Source organism: Zootoca vivipara, chromosome 1, assembly GCF_965207765.1.
Source record: "Zootoca vivipara chromosome 1, rZooViv2.hap1.1, whole genome shotgun sequence".
Taxonomy (NCBI): Eukaryota; Metazoa; Chordata; class Lepidosauria; order Squamata; family Lacertidae; genus Zootoca; species Zootoca vivipara.
In genome coordinates this window covers 5060001-5076567 of record NC_142582.1, presented here as the reverse complement: position 1 = coordinate 5076567, position 16567 = coordinate 5060001, and the positions used below count along the sequence as shown (strand labels likewise).

General features: G+C 47.0%; 1 protein-coding gene across 6 annotated transcripts in view; it reads right to left on the bottom strand.

Annotated features, from left to right (window-relative positions):
* ERBB4 (erb-b2 receptor tyrosine kinase 4) overlaps positions 1 to 8481 on the bottom strand; it is an 801677-nt gene extending 793196 nt beyond the window's left edge. For 5 of the 6 annotated variants that reach the window (XM_088667872.1, XM_060282295.2, XM_060282293.2 and 2 more), the window contains exon 1: positions 7660 to 8481. In XM_088667872.1, coding sequence (XP_088523998.1) covers positions 7660 to 7747 — 88 coding nt within the window. In that variant the 5' untranslated portion in view covers positions 7748 to 8481. The remainder of the gene's footprint in view (positions 1 to 7659) is intronic. The other variant, XM_060282309.2, reaches the window with a different exon arrangement.
* Between the last annotated feature and the right edge of the window lie 8086 nt (positions 8482 to 16567).

Genomic DNA, 16567 nt, shown 5'->3' with positions numbered 1-16567 from the left:
TTCAGGTTAACCAGTAAACCTATTCAGTGTTCCCAATGTTCTTGAAGAGTTAAAATCCAATTAGAGTAAATAAAAAAACAATATACCCTGTTTCTCATATTTTAAGACGTAGTCATAAAATAAGCCATAGCAGGATTTTTAAGCATTCAAGGAATATAAGCCATACCCTGAAAATAAGACATAGTGATAGGCGCAGCAGCAATGCCAGCCGTGGCAGGAGGAGGAGGAAAAAAACAAGACATCCCCTGAAAATAAGCCATAGTGTGTTAGACGGTGTCTTGTTTTTGGAGAAACACGGTAACTTTCAAGTCTAATTACTAAACAGTATTGTTCAGAACTGGGGTGGGGAATCCTTGGTCCTCCAGGTGCTATTAGGCTCCAACTCCCACCAGCCCCAGCTATCATGAAACATCTGGAGGTCTGCAGATTCCCCTCTTCCAAATGTATATCTTGTGAAGCCCAATTCCATACAGAGCAAGACACACCTGAGTTTGAGATCAGCCTGTTAAATCACTAGGGGCTTCACAGTCTCTCTCTACTCTGATCCCCAGTTCCCATTTCACACATGGCAAACTCCTGCTATTATTTATTTATTATTAAATCTATATGCCACCTTTCAGCACAAGATCTAAGGTAGTTCACAGAATAAAATCCAAGATAAAAACCCAAGTAAATAATTAAAACAAAAACGACAAAACAATAGTCCCCCTTCCCACAGACACATTTAAAAGCCTGTGGAATATTAAACAGCCCAAAGCCTGGATGAAGAGGAACATTTTCTCCTGGTGCCAAAAATATATACATATATAATGAAGGTGTCAGGCAATCCTCCACGGGGAGAGCATTCCACAAACGGGGAGCCAGTGTAGAAAAGGCCCATTCTCGTGTTGCCACCTTCCAGACCTCTTGTGAAGGAGGCACACAAAGAAGGGCCTCAGATAATGAACAGAGAGTCCAGGTCAGTTTATATGGGGAGAGGCAGTCCTTGAGGTATCGTATTCCTGAGCTGCAATGGGTGAAGAAGAATCTTAACCACGATCCAGATCAAACGCTCTGATCACTGACATTTTCCTCCTTTAATGCAGTCTTTCTGTTAGCAAGTTAGCACCTTGGGCAAGTAATGGTTCTCTCCAGGCAAGCAGCTGGCACTGATCTGACTTCCTTGCAGCCCATCAGCACACTTTGGTGGGCTCATAATCCTGGCCCTGCTTATCTCCAAGGCAACACTAGTGGACTTCAGGTCAGAGTTTACCGCAGGGGTTGGGGACCTTTTCTTCTGCCAGGGGCCACATGCTGGTGGCAGGCCAGACCAGAGTTGGTGGTAAGAGGGGCCAAAGCCTGTTATGGGCATGGCTGGAGCCCAAAGCAAGCAGGCACTCGTTTTCTCTCACTCTCTCTTTTTTCCTTTGCCTCTTTATCCCTGCTGGAGAAAGGACAAATCACTCTTGCTGGAGGTCTGGACTGATGGCTTGCAAAGGGCTTTCCTCCTCCTCCCATCATTCCACCTGTGAGGGGAAGAGAGTATAGAGAACCTCCCCCTCTCATCAGGAGCAGCTCCTCCCGAAGCAGCGATGGAAGCGCGGGCTCTGAAGAGGCTAGTCAGGAAACGGAGAGAGAGTGCCAGGTCTCTGGCAGCATGGGAGAGCCCTGGCTCCACAGGCGGGAAGAGAGAGAGTTGGAAAGGGGGGAAAGGGAAAGCACGGAGCGTAGACCTTTTCCCCCGGTTCCGGAATTACGGAGGAGGAGAAAGGGGAGGAGATTCACTGTCCCATGTTTATTATGTTGGGGGAAATCACGCAGGGGGGCAGTGCCGGATTCTGGATCGGAATGAGCAGACATGTTTCCATAGAGTGCACCAATAGAGTGCACCAATAAAGACTGTTAAAAGACAAGCAGGTGGAGAGTCGTTACTCTAAAGTAGCCACAACAACCTCTGACACCACCCATTTCAGGTTTCTCCCCACCCCACCGCCAATCACCCTCCAGGCTCCTCTCACCTGCATGAAATTGGGCTACATGAGCCCCTGAAGGTGAAGGTTCCCCACTGCTGGATACACCATCCAACATATGCCGCTGGCCAAATTCCACCATGATCATCTCCCGTGCAAGGTTCTCTGAAATGCATGTGAGAGGCATGGGTGCCACTTAATCCCCCCCCCCAAGGTGTACTGTTCTCCAGTTTAGGAGCCACCCGCTCTGCAACACTTCCGCTCAACTCTCACGGAGAACATGAGGCGGCACCGGCAGTCCTACAGAGCAAGGCTGCTTAATACAGTGACCTCCTCTCAGAGGATGCATCCGTCATGAGATAATAGGTCAACAATGGATCAGCAAATGTTTACAATTAAAACACTTCTATTTAACTAAAGTGTCTTTCTTCCTTCTGGAGCCAGGAGAAGCTATAAGAGATTGTGCCCAGGGGAAGCATCAGCGTCCTGTTAAGGACCAATTCGGCCTTGGGAGTCAGTGTTCTAAAGAGCAAGTGACCCTGGATCGATGCCATTTTATTTTCTTTCAGGAATAAATCTGGGCAGCAGAATAGCTTTGTGATTGTCCACTCAGCCAGCCATGTCAGATTGATCAGAGATGGGTAAATAGAGAGCAGCTCGGGCTCCATCCACCATCCAGTTAAACTGAAGGGTTTAGATTTCAGTCAATCTAGTCAGTCGGACGAACACAGTGAAACCTAAAGGCAGCTAAGTATCAATGGATTCCAGAGTTGGACTACATCAGATTATGAAGCAAAGGGCTCCATTACTGCAAGTTATTTTGTACATATTGTGATTTATTTTGTAATAAAAAAGGGGAAAAAATTGTGACACGCAGCTCGATACTATACTGATTTACCTGGAGCTAAATGAACACAGTGGGGCTTATTTCTAAGAAAACATGCTAAGGATTAGGTACACCCCTAAAGTCTAGGCGCTCTAGCAAAACTAGACTGTGGGTTAGGATCATTAATTCTAGTAACGGCAGAAAGCAAAGACACCTAGAGAAGGAATAACACGGAGGTGATAGGGAAAGACTAGGCAACGAGAGAACAAAAAAGAAAGACAGTTGATAAGGGGAAGGAAGGAAGGTTAGCAAGCAAGAAAAGAACAAGAGGCAAAACGCAGAGGGAATAAGAAATGATATTTCAACTATGGCTAACAGAGAAGAAAGGCTTGTGGGGAAAATAAGTAGAATTATTAATATCCTGCAATTGCCAATGGAAAAAGCCTAACAGAAGGAAATGCAAGAAGATCAGTTAACTAAAAACAGACAAAAGACCAAAGTAACATTCATGGACAAAAACAACAACAATTCAGTAGAATTGTAAAACGAGGAAAACAGTACACGCCAGAGTAAGTTTTCCTAAAACAATGACTTGAAGAATGAATTCTGTTTCTTTCTCAGTATGCTAGGAAGCTTCGTGCTATAGGTACAGAACTGAAATCCGCAGTATATGTAAATCAAAAGGCTAGCATTTGCCAAACTTTTTCGCATCTTTGTCTGTTGAGATTTATCATGGCTCTCGCCTTTAGCTTGCAACTGTTTACCTAAGCCAGGTTTAAACTCTTTTAGGCCTACTGGAAAAATGCAATAGATTGCAACTAATATAAATATCCCTATTTGGGCAGAATGGACCAAATATAATCAAGGCTATCTGTCATTTCAGGCTCACAGGAACCACATATGTATATAAAAATGGGAATTCTTTTAAAAAGAGGATCAAAGCCAACACAGCCCCCTTATTGTCTTAAAATTAAATAGAGCTTTTACTCTTGACTATATTTTGTCTCTCAGTTCCAATAAGATTATCTGGCTTCTGGCTCACATGCAATCAGAACCTCACATTTATCTGGATTTAGTCAACCATGTTTGGAGACACCTTAAAATCGTGAGGGAAAAATAGCTGCCCTCTATGCCTTAGGCAGAGATCCAAATTAAACAATGCAACATAATGTGTGTGGACCAGAATGCCTGATCAAATCTGTCCAGCACACAAAACAATCACTTTACTTTGTGTGGGAGGTTATGATGATGGTGTTAATTTTTAAAGGAAGGTGCTGCAGAGAAGCATGAGCAGTGAGATCTGCACTCGTAAACAACATGCAGCATAATCCCACACATGTCCAGTGTAGCTGGACCAAAAGGATTTATACCAACATACACCCAGATCCTAATCGTGTTAAAAGAATTCCATTTTCCTTAGGACAATTTACAACCTTAAAAGCCCCAGGTCCATTCAGTCCATAAATATAATTCAAGAAACTAGGTAAGACAATACCTTTTTACTGGACCCATCTCCTTTGATGGACAAGATTCTAACACCAATGAGAACCGGCCCTGTAAAAGGGGTTTCCTTTCCTCGCTGATTTTTGTCTATCTTATTCTCCAAGAACAGCAGGCTTAAATGGTTTTGCTAATGGGTCTAAAAATAATGAAACATCCCAGTAAGAAATGAGGCAGCATTCTTGGAACCACCTCTTTTAAATAAATCTCATAGAGGCTGGGGTTGTCCATATTTTATTCAAGTAATAAAATTAACCAAACACACAGGGAGAATTTCTTGCGATTTCTTTGGAGAAAAGAACTCAAAACAAAATCTGCTTCCTTATTATTATTATTTTTGGTAGTGTACCAAAACAGAAAAATACAACCAGCAGCCTGAATTTCCATGCTGTTCGCACAGAGCAGTAAATAAGGTGCATCCCCCCCCACTTCTTAAGGAATTAACATTTCAAAAATACACCACTTCCCCCCCCCCCCGAACTCCAAGCCGTGTCTAATAATGCAAGAAGCAGATTGTCTCCCCTCGTTTCCTTAATTTGTTTCATCTAAAAGCAATTCACTCAACATCTTGTCGCCCTCTGGCAGCTCAGTTTACTTATCCACACTTAATTTCTCATTTGGACCAAAACAAACTCCTCCAAACTGCCACTGGCTGAAGGGAAGGGAAGACAAGGAAAAAGAGCTCCCTGTGTAGATTTACCAGGGGGTGATTAGCTGCACCTCTCCATTTCTCTCTCATACAAACATAGAGAGCTTGATACAGGCGGTTGCTGCAAGGTGGTGGGTCCTGGACATGAAGGAATATTCCATTGGGGAAATATCTTGTAAAAGCTCCACTGAAATGAATGGGAGATGTGTGAGACCACTACTGTTGTCAGTGGGGCTTGCGCAGGATTACTTTCCTAGAGATTTGCCACGGGAGATCCCAAAAGCACATGCAATGTCTTTGGCCCTATCAATGTTTTGTGACAGCAAGCAAGCTTCTGAGTAACACTGAACTATTTCTAAAGCATCTTTTGTTTCCAGAGGGCCGTTTCATCCTGCCATATTTATGTCTGCTTTCCTCTGAGTGGAGCTGAGTAGTTTGCACCACTTCCATTCAGCACAAAGGAAATTTGATGGAGCCTGAAACTTGTATAAAGCCCATTGGTCCAGTAAAACAAAACATGTCATTATCAGTTCTCTCTTTCTCTCCTACTGTCTCTCTTTCACATGCACACACATATTCAGTCTATATTGATCAATTTCCCTAGCCAAGCAGTGGTGTTGCCATTTGCGAAATGCCCCCATCTTTGCTCCAGTCTCTTGCCCGAAAGAAAAAGAAATCAGCACTTGCTACCAGTTACTCTAAAGCAATATAAAAACACAGGGATGCTCTCTTTAAGAGCTTTGCACCATAAAGTAGGTGTTTGGAGAGGGGGGGAGGGAGAAAGTTGCTGAGAAGAGAGGAAATCCCAAGAAAACCACGAAACCCCAGGAGCTCAAACTAATAGCAAAAAAATTGCTTTGGACCAAAACCATCAAGATCCACAAAGCCCCTTTAAGAAAAATCCTCTACCCTATGAAACGCCCAGTCGAAAGAAATATTTCTGCTGGGGGGGGGATCAACAGTGCCTTCTGAACCCCCCCCCAAATAACGAAGGGGATCAAAAGCAAGGGCGGAACGAAGGAGACTAGATTCCTGCATTCCTCTGGACATTTATGGCACGCTTATCTGGAGCCGCGGCTCCTCCAAAGGCTCCAGGATTCAACAGTAAAAGGAGCGTGGCAGCGACACCGTCAACACGCGAGAAAAGTCCACAGAATTTGGCCCAGCATACAGCCTTGCGACCACAACAGAAGCCAAGGAAGGCTAGCAGACAATCACAGAACTGAAGAGTTGGAAGGGAGACCGAGGGTCATCTAGTCCAACCCCTCCAACGCAGGAATATCAACGAAAGCTTCCATGGCAGATGCGCCCCCGCAACCTCTGCTTCATAACCTCCAATGAAGGAGAGTCCACCACCTTCCGACGCGCAACTTATCCTAATTCGCCTCCTTTCTTGGAAGTAAACGCCAGTGAAATTCTCCGGACACTTTACTACCAAGAAAACAAGATCAGTTGGGAGAAGCAGCTCCTGGCTACAGCATCCCGGCAGGAGAGATCAAAGGGTGTCCAAATTTGCGCTCAGATCATGCCCGGCCCTCCCCGGAAAGCCAACCTGACTGAGACCCTGATCTTTCCGCACCCGCCTGCGAGGGGTCGTGCCTCTGGGTTAGCAAGAGAAGGACCCACAAGCGAAGCCCACCACCCAGAAAGGAGAAGCTCCTGCGCAGGAGAAGGGAGGGAGGGAGGATCTCCTGTTCCAAGAGGCGCCCGGGGATATCGGGGATAACCAAGCTGGAAAAGCCCCGATCTGTATTCAGCACCCGTTCGTCCAGGTGGCAGCTGCAAACGACGGGGCTTCTTTCCCCTCTCCCGGAGGACCGTTACACCAAACAAAGCAGGGCACGTCGGGCAGGATCCACCCAAAGTTAAACCCTCACTCTCAGCTCCAGGGGAACGGAGGGGAGCGGACTCCTGCCAGCCCTCACGGGACCGGGTTGGATCATGTCCCTTCGTTCGGGTGCCAAGAAGCCTCCCCACCTCCCGGCTCTCCTCTCCACGCCAACCGAGAGCCAACCTGCCCGGACAACTCAGCGCCGTCCAGAAACCAGAAACCACCCCGTTCACCTCCGCAGCCCTGTCCGAGTGCAACCAGAACCGGTGGGCTGCTGTCCCGCTGGAAGGAAAGCCGGCCCCAGCCCTCCCCGCCACACACACCCTGGGGCCGGATCCTGGGCCACAAGCGAGAGGCACCTGCCAGCCTCCACAACATTGGACGCGCATTTGCCAGAAGCGCCCTCCGCCGAGGGCTACAGAAGGACTGGAGCTACCTTCTCCCTGGCGCCCGGCTCCAAGAGCTCGCTTGCTCCGGAGCCTCTGCTTGGGGTCAGAATCCGAGCCAAAGAGGCCCGTCTCGAACCAAATCGTTTCAGTGCGTTTTAGAAGAAAACCGGATCCTGCACCACAAGCGCGCGCGCGCAAATAAAGCGCCCCAGAGGGAAGCAGGTGGCAGCGGCCCCTGGAAAGAAGCAAACCACCACCACCACCCCAACTCTGCTTTTGCTGCCTGTACCAAATCTCCCAGTTTGAAATATTATCCGGGGGTGTCCTTCTGGGAGCATGAAAAGCCGCTAAGATTTATTTATAGTGAGGGAGGGAAAGTCTGCCGATCTTCAGAGGGCATGTTAAACGGGGAAAGGAAGGAACCTCGGCTGGATCGGCGCGGGGAAATGATCCAAAGAAACCCTAGAAAGAAGCAGAGCGAGAGCCGCGACCCGCGAGGCAGAAGTGGAGCGCACCTGACTGAGCAGCGCCGAGGCGGAAGATGCCGGCGATCGCGAGGAAGCTCACCCAGCAGAGCACTCTTCGTGCCGGCTTCTTCGTCATCGTCGGGCTTTGATCTTCTGCTATTTTTCGGCAGGGACAAGGAAGAAGGAGAATCGGAAGGACGCTCTCCTCGGCTCCCCAATTACATGGTCCAGGCGGCGGCCTCGTCTTCCTCCGCTCAGCGCCCGCGAGATGGTAAGCGCGCAGCGTCCTCTCGGCTCGCCCTCGCGGAAGGTGCGCCGGGCGGCGGGAAGGCGCGCTCGGCCCCCGCCAAGCCGAGGACGAACGAGGGGAGCCCCTCTCAGGTGGCGCTGTCTTCTCTCCCGGCCGCCCCTTTTAAGCGCTGGGCATGGCCTGCTGCTCTGGACCAGAGGACCTTCCCAGAAGCCGCGACCCACAACTCCCAAAAGTTGTTGCCACAGTTTTCAAAAGGGCAAAACAAGCCAAAATCCAGAAGACCCCAAACGCACCAGCGGGGCAAAGCTCCTCTTCCGCCGTTTCCTCGGAGTCCGCTTCTGCGCCGGCTCCTATTCCACCCTCTAGCCGCCTTTCTTCGGCTCCCTTCCTCGGATTCCCTGGGTGTTGAGCGGAGCGTGGGGAAACAGAGAGCGCGAGCGGTCCTGGGTGCTGCTTTGCTTTTAGTTTATTTCCCTGCCTTCCGCTTTCTCCCTCCAGTCCAGGAGCTGCCGTAGTAGTAAAACCTCGGCGCGTCAATTCCCATTGATTCCCAGGACTCCGGCTGCTACCCAGATTAACAAACCAGCCGGCCGACCAAGCCACCCCCACCAACCCCCAAAAATCCCCAACCCAGAGGGAGGAGATGATAGGTTGGAAGAACTCAGCGCTGGCCCCGCCTCCTCGCTGCCTCTGAGAGGAGCAAGCCCCACCCCCGCTCGCCTTCCCCCCCCCCGGCATGCTGGGATCAGCCGCTCTCCTCCTCCCCCCCCCCCGCCACCAAAATACCCGGGAAACACCTGTTAGTGGCGCGCGGGGCGCGTGCGTCGAGCGGGGCGCGCGGCTGCTGCGCGCAGGTTACCATGGAGCAAGGCGGAGGCAGCCGCTGCCAGCGAGCGCCACAATGTGCCTTTTCAGGCCCGGGCAGGAGAGAAAAGCGGTTTTGTGTTGGGCTTTGCTCTTTAATGTGGCATTTCAGGCATTTCCTTGCAGATTTATTCCGCCGGGCTCCCTCGGCTTTGTTTCGCCGGCTCCCTCTCGTGACGCCGGATCCTTCCAGGTTTACTCGGAAGGAAGTCGCGCTTTATATTCCAGTGGGACTTTCTCCCGCGCCTCGAATAAAAGTGTGCAGGGCAGAGGATCGTAGTCGCCGGGGGTGCATGTGTGTACTTACTAGAAGCATAGACAGGTGTGATTCCGGTAGCGCACACGCCCCTTTAAAGAAAAAATAACAAAAAGGTGCAGCTAGATCCGAATCTCGTTTCCTTTCTCTCTGACAACGAGGGCGCGCAAAGAAAGACTCGGAAATCGAACCACCAAAACAAAATCTGGGGTCTCCCTCTCTTTACCACCAGACATAGGAGGGAGGCGAGGACCCGTAGAGTTCAAGTCCGCGCCAAGGCATACAGCAGGTGGTGGCGGCGGCGACGGCGTCCTCTCCGTTCATTCATTCCAGGGCGATTCCTCGCCGCGACGGCTCTGGGAAAATGAAAGGGAAAGTGAGCCGGGGCTGCGAGGCTCGTAGGAGAGCGAGCGGAACTTTCTCCTTTTCCTGCAGACGGAGACGATCCGCCTCAACATCAGGCTGCTAGTTTGCGGATGGATGCCCCTTGGATGGAAAACTTAGCGCAGAGACAGAGAGGAAGAAGGATTTCGCAGGCTCCGGCTCCGGTGACCGGCACCACCTTCCCTGCCCCCCCCGTTCCATTTTTGGGGTGTGTGGGGAGGCTTGGTGTGCAGAGCCCCAGCCAAGTCCTCAGGTCTGTGCAGGAATATGCTCGTGTTTTCCTTTCTGGATTTCTGTATTTTAATGTTTTGTTGGAAGCCGCCCAGAGTGGCTGGGGGAACCCGGCCAGATGGGCGGGGTATAAATAATAAATTTATTTATTATTATTATTATTATTATTATTATTATTATTATTTCATCCTTCCCCCCCCACCTCTCCTTTTTGTTTTTGGTCCTGTCTGATCTGTTTGTGGTGAGTGTATGAGTGTATGGAAGACTTTGCAAACGTGTATATATATGTTTGCAGGAGTTGGGATGATGAGGCCATTGTTTCTTTCTTTCTTTATGCTGGTGTTTGGCGAATTAATTTTTTTTAAAAAAATCATGGTTAACCTGATTAAAATGAAGTTTCTTTCTTTCTCTATTTTTGATAGCTCAAAAATAGTAACCTTTCAGAGGAGGAATAATGGCCCTCCAGAGGTTGTTGGGGTACAGTTCCCATAATTCCTGTCCACCAGCCACCCTGACAGGGGCTGATGGGGTTTGAAGTCCAACAACACTTGAAGTGCCACCCTTGAGTTATGGGATACGTGAACTACCTCCTCAGCCTCCCTAAACATTGCTCCTCTGTCCCCCACTTCCTTTTAAATTGTGTGAAGGCCACTGGACTCTTGTGGTTCTTCTCTGTTGTATTCTTTTTCTCCACTAGAAATGAGCATAAATCAAGATGGAAGTCTCAAATGATGTTAATCCTCCCAAACCAGATGTTGGATTGCAAATCCCATCACCCTGATCATTGGTCAGGATGGCTGGGACTGATGAGAGTTGCAGTCCAGCAACAGCTGCTTGCAGGGGGAAGTGCTGCAGCTCAGAGGCTGAGCTGAGCACCTGCTTTGCACGCCAAGGTCCCGGTTTCAATCCACAGCATTTCCAGATAAGGCTAGGAGAGACCCCAGTCAGTCTGGGTAGATAGTACTGAGCTAGATGGAGCAATGGGTCTGATTTAGTAAAAGGCAGTTTCCTCACACCCTGAGATTTCCACCACTACTCTAAAAGGATACCAGCATCTGTGGTATTTGATTTGCCATCAAATCTAACAATGCATATTCTTGTGAATTAGCATGTGAAGGGGTTAAGACCACGGAGCCACATTGATGATAGGCCAACTCAGACCTTAGGAATGTAATTGGTAGAGAAGGCTCTATGGCCCATGAACTGAGGGACAAGGCACTTGGGATAAGGTGTCACACAGAGAGCAGTTGGTTTCCTTGATTCCCTTTCTGCTATAATTCTGTGGGTTCCTTATGCCAACCACTCTGTTCACATTGAGACCTTCTGCAATTAATTCAAGAGCTGCTACGTGAACAGTATGCTGTACTATTTCTTTTCATTTTTAAGACTTCCCCTCCTCTACTGATGTGCATAAGTGATTATTGATGAAATGCAGCTTGAAGGAGCACATAGTCTCCTGGGCACATACAATTCAAAGAGCCCCAGAGAGAGGCACCACGGTTCCTTTTTGGCCCTGTTTCATCAAGTGTCACAAGTGGAAGGATATGAAAACCCCACAAAGCCCGGAAAACAAGATGGAGAAATGACAAAAGATTCCTCAGGCACCAGTGCTGCTCTGCAAACAAAGCCAAGTACTGGTAAATTGGAGATATTGGAGAAATTCAGACAGGGAGGATTTTATAAACATCCCTGGTGTTAGTCGTGTCCTGAATTCAGGTGAGGGAGAAGTAAAGAGCTGATTTGTCCCACTAAAAATTCTTCGTCTTTTCCTTCTCATCATACACATCATACTAACTCCAACTCTAGACACAAGCCCCTCACCTGGTATCTCCAGTGAGAGGGGGAGCTCCCTTTGATCTGGCCCAGTGCCTTGGAGATCACCTTTGGGGCCTGCTGCACAACAGTTTCTTTTGTTTTGGTGAGATAGACATTGTGCCTCCTCTTCCTCATCATTCAGATGCTGCCTGAGTGGGAAGTCTTTGTGGGATGTGATCCATGAGAGGCAGTCAAGTACAACATTCCTTGAAATGCTAGAGAAGACATGCGAGGGAATGTTTGGTCCAGCCAATCGAAACTTCCTGTTCCTCCTGGCTGGAGCATCCTTCCTCTTGCATGTGATAGGTGGTGGGCATGACCTAACCTGTCCAGCTAACAAAAGGACGAGTCACACAGCACACCTCTCTCTTTTGACCTCCGTCTTCGTTTGACCAGCTTTTAGCTAGGACTGCTCTGATAGCTTTCAGCTAGCAGAAGCACTGGGATTATTCCCCCATATGGGGTAGATCCACATGTACATATTTGTAACTAAGTCTGCCTTCAGGAATCCAACTGTGAACTGATGTAAGTAAACGTCTTTTATTGACTTTGGAGCCTGCAAGGTTTTGTGTTTTTTTGGTCCATGTCACAGTGGTTTAAGGTTTCCCCATGGTTGTCTATGGCTCGTGTTTTCCTTTCTCCTTTCACATTTGGCAAATACAGTGCAGGTTTAGGTGAAGGAAAATATTGGTGAGCACTGGTATTCAAATTCTGTACAATGGTTTGTCAGGAGATGAGCAAAATACTCAAATATCCCAGTCCGATTTCACCACAGCTTTGTTTACCAAATCTATGGGATGATCAACTGAAAGGCTTCAGCTCTCAGGAATTCTTGATGTTGACGCCTGCCAGAACTTCAATTGCCCAGAAATGGAAAAGCTCACAGGACTTGCAACTTTCACTTTGGTCTACAGATATGTGGAGTTTAGCAGGAGCTGAAAACAGCAACTCATAAATTACATTTTGCCAAAGGCTCAGAGGATCCTGAAAAATTCTATGCTGTTTGGTGGGGTTTTGTCTTAAATACTGGGCAACAAATACAAAGACACAGGATGCTCTCTCCATTGCACCACGTGAAATTGGGCTTTCCTGGTGGTCTTAAGTACTCTACTTCTTCTGGATTTACTGTACAGCACTTTGGTTTTTGTATTTGTATTTCTATTATTTTTATTGTATTGATTTGATTGGTTTAAGTTTTTAAAAAAATAAACAGAAATGAGCCATGCATTCAAATGTGGAAAGGACAGTGAGATCTGCAGCTGATATCCTTCCAGCCTGGCAATGTAAAGCCACCTTCTTAGCCACCACACGGGCTCATAAAGTCCACTTTTGTTGCCCGCTCATTAGTCTCCACACCACAGGTATATAATTTAAGAGTATGTGAGCATTCACAAATATGAATAAAATTTCTAAAACACAGTTATCACCAACAATAATTTCTGACCAGAAAGTGGACACCACATGACATTTTCAGCACTGTGTTTCTATCAGCTAGGGAGGTGGCTTATAATGGATGGGCAAGAGTGGCTCTCCTTTTTTTGGACTCCAACTCCCTGCCAGCCCAATCCAGCATGGACACTGGAGAGGGATAATAGCCCACAATAACAGGAGGCCCATAACTCTGCTAATAGCAATTGTGGGGACAGATTGTCAGGCTTGAATTAAGAAGTACTGCATTGAAACCTAGGCTGTGTACACACCATGCATTCAAAGCACATCGCTTTCCCCAGAGATAGAACCCTGGGAACCTCTCTCTCTCTCTCTCTCTCTCTCTCTCTCTCTCTCTCTCTCTCTCTCTCAGAATATATCTTTATTGAGCTACAGTTCCCAGCACCCTTATCATTTCACATGATTCCTTGGGGGAAGTCATGTTCTTTAAATGTATGTAATGTATGCAGCCTGATTGATTCTTGCTAGGTGATCTTCGGCAAGCCAGTTACTATCTCATCACAGTGATCTTCAAATGAAGGGCAGTATAGAAATTGAATAAATAATAAATTATTACCTCTGTTATACTTTTCAGGGTTGTTATGAGGGGGATATAGTGGATATAGGAGGAATTGATATAGTGGAAGGTTTGTAATGGACATAAATTGGCCCATGCATTGCCATAAAAAGAGACCACAAATTTCACTCTTGAGAAATGATCGTGATTATCAAGATCATGAATACATGTTTATATCACAGTGTTCCAGGTTAGGGGCTCTGAGGCATGCATGGAGTTCTCTCAAGTCCAGTGGCTTCCTCTAATACAGTGGTTTTCAACCAATGATGGTCAGGGGTGCCGTGGGCAACCCTGGCCTCTGTCCCTCTTTTCTTCCCTCTGATGCCCTCTCACATCTCTGCCTCCCAAAGGCTTGTGTGGCTGTTCGTTGCAGCAACCCTGGCTACAAGGTCCGAGGGCGAATGGTGCCTCTGGGGCTGGTGAGGGGATGCTTGGTGCCAGGAGCAAAGATGGCCTCAGAGTAAGCAAGCAAGTGGGTGAGGGCACTCAGCTCCCAGCCAGACCATGCTCTTGGGAATGGACAGAAATGTGGGAGGCTGGACAGGCTGGCAGGCATCGTGCTAGCCTTTCTTGTGCTTGCTGTGTGCAAGGCCTTCCTGGGAGCTAAGTGCTTGGCGCTGAAGAGGAGCCTTTCCACCATGCAGGCCCAGCAGCACCCAAGGTAAGGGGCTGGCTTCACAGTTGGCCAGTCACTACTGGGCCACTAAGGCTTGGGGCATCCCAGGCCCCTGTGGGACAGTGTGAGGAAGCACCTCTCTTTGGGGTGGGGTGGGGCAGCTCAGAGTCCAAGGGCGGCAGCAGCAGTAGTTGCCTGGAGAACTCCCAAGGAGAGGGGAGAGGAGGCTGAGGGAACACTCCTCAAGGGAGAGTATTCAAAAAAGGGTGAGAGGCTGCCAGCTCTGCAGGCAAGGGGTGACATAATTGGGATTCTGAGCCCCACAGGGGTGCCACAGAAAGAATGGTCAAAGGAGCCGTGGACTTGAAAAAGGTTGAAACTCTCTGCTCTAATAATAATAATAATAATAATAATAATAATAATAATAATAATTTTATTATTTATACCCTGCCCATCTGGCCGGGTCTCCCCAGCCACTCTGGGCAGCTTCCAACAGAAGAATAAAACACAACAATCTATTAAACATTAAAAGCCTCCCTGAACAGGGCTGCCTTCAGATGTCGTCTAAAAGTCTGGTAGTTGTTTTCCTTTTTGACATCTGTTGGGAGGGCGTTCCACAGGGCAGGCGCCACCACCAAGAAGGCCCTCTGCCTAGTTCCCTGCAACTTGGCTTCTCGCAACGAGGGAACCGCCAGAAGGCCCTCAGTGCTGGACCTCAGTGTCCGGGCAGAATGATGGAGGTGGAGACGCTCCTTCAGTTATACTGGACCGAGGCCATTTAGGGCTTTAAAGGTCAGCACCAACACTTTGACTTGTGCTCGGAAACGTACTGGGAGCCAATGTAGATCTTTCAATGAGTCAAACAAACTTTTGGTTCTCCCTCCCTGAGAATAAATGGTGCCACACCCATGCATAACAAGTCTGTGTGTGAGAGAGAGCTGTCAGGGAACCCTTGGGATAAATCTGCCTAAAGCCAATATGAAGGTGAATTCTACCAGTCAACATAAGCTTAGGCATATTGGTTTTGTTTTTCGTCAACCTATTCAATTCCCATGCTTTATCCTGACTCGGCTGCAGAAAATAATAATAATGGAGTTTATTGAGGAGAAATTGTGTGGCCACAAGAGAAATGTATGGGCATGTTAAAGGGATTAATGGTGGGAGGTCGTGACAGCAGGGTTGGAAATCATTGTGAAAGATGGACAGAGAGCCATGTAGAGCTCAGAAGGGGTATGCAAGGAAGAATGAAAAGGAAGCAGAAGAAATATTTTGTGTAGGATTTGTAGAAATTAACAATCTAGACACAATCCTTCTTTCTCGGTGATTTTCTGCCTTTTAAGATTTCAATTCACTGTGTGAATCATGCATTTTATTAACGTATTCTATACTTGGAACGCCACAAGGTCATGTGGAAAACTCTGCCTTGACTGGTGCCTTCTAAATGTGGCCGGCAACATAACTTGAAGATCAGAAATAAATCTATCACAGCAAATGATTCCACAATGCAGTAAATTGTTTTGAGTTTTGATTAAAATCTGCCTGGATCCTCTACATTTCTCCTAGAGCAATTTTTTTTTTTGCCTGCAATTGTTTGTGTGGCTATTGAAAGTTACCCAACCGACACAGAATATGAATATGAGCGGGCGGCTTTGAGGCTTCCCTGAAATCAGACTCATTGCAAACTAATTAACGCTAGTTGCAGTGCTTGCTTGCATGAGGAATGGTGTTGATAACTGGAGGTCTGCCAGGTCAGAGAAAGAAAAAAACAAGAGCCAGAGCAAGGACCTGTTACAGTACATTCACTGTTTGCGAGGAAATGTATCCTAACTGACCCAGAATGGAGTCAGCTGAGCGGCAGCCATAGAAACTATGACTGCAAAAACTATTCCCTGTGGCTTATTTTTTTTGTCAAGGTCTACCTCCATTCCAGTAATTAAGGGACCACAAGGAAGTACAGGTTAAAAAAAGGGTTTTTTTAAAGTTAATACAGTAGACTCTCAATTTGCGTGGGAGTTACGTCCTGGGATAGCACGTTAAGCCAAAATTGCGTATTGACTCTCCCGGCCCCTTTGTTTTGTTTTGTTTTTGTTTTTTTCTTTTGTTTTTTTAAGTTTAAAAATATCTTTATTTAATACCAAATATAAAATACAAATTAACATAAATCAACATAAATCCACAAAATCAACACAACACAGCGCAAATACAAAATTATACAAAATTAAACAAACTTATAAAGAAAAATAAAAAAGAAAACAGAGAAAAAAATCACAAACAAACATACAACAAAATAAACTTCCCAGCATTCCATATCAGTTCCCTATTTACAAATAAATTCAACTATGCTTTCCTCTTATGAAACTAATTCCTTATTTTATGTCTCAATTTTTCCTATATACATAATAAATCCAATAAACTTGTACGAACTTAATCAAACTTAATCGAAGCAGATCACCCATCTAGAATCTATACCTTCATTACAAAAATAATCTTTTACGTATTTCCATTCCTTTTCCCATTTTTGCTTAGGGACTT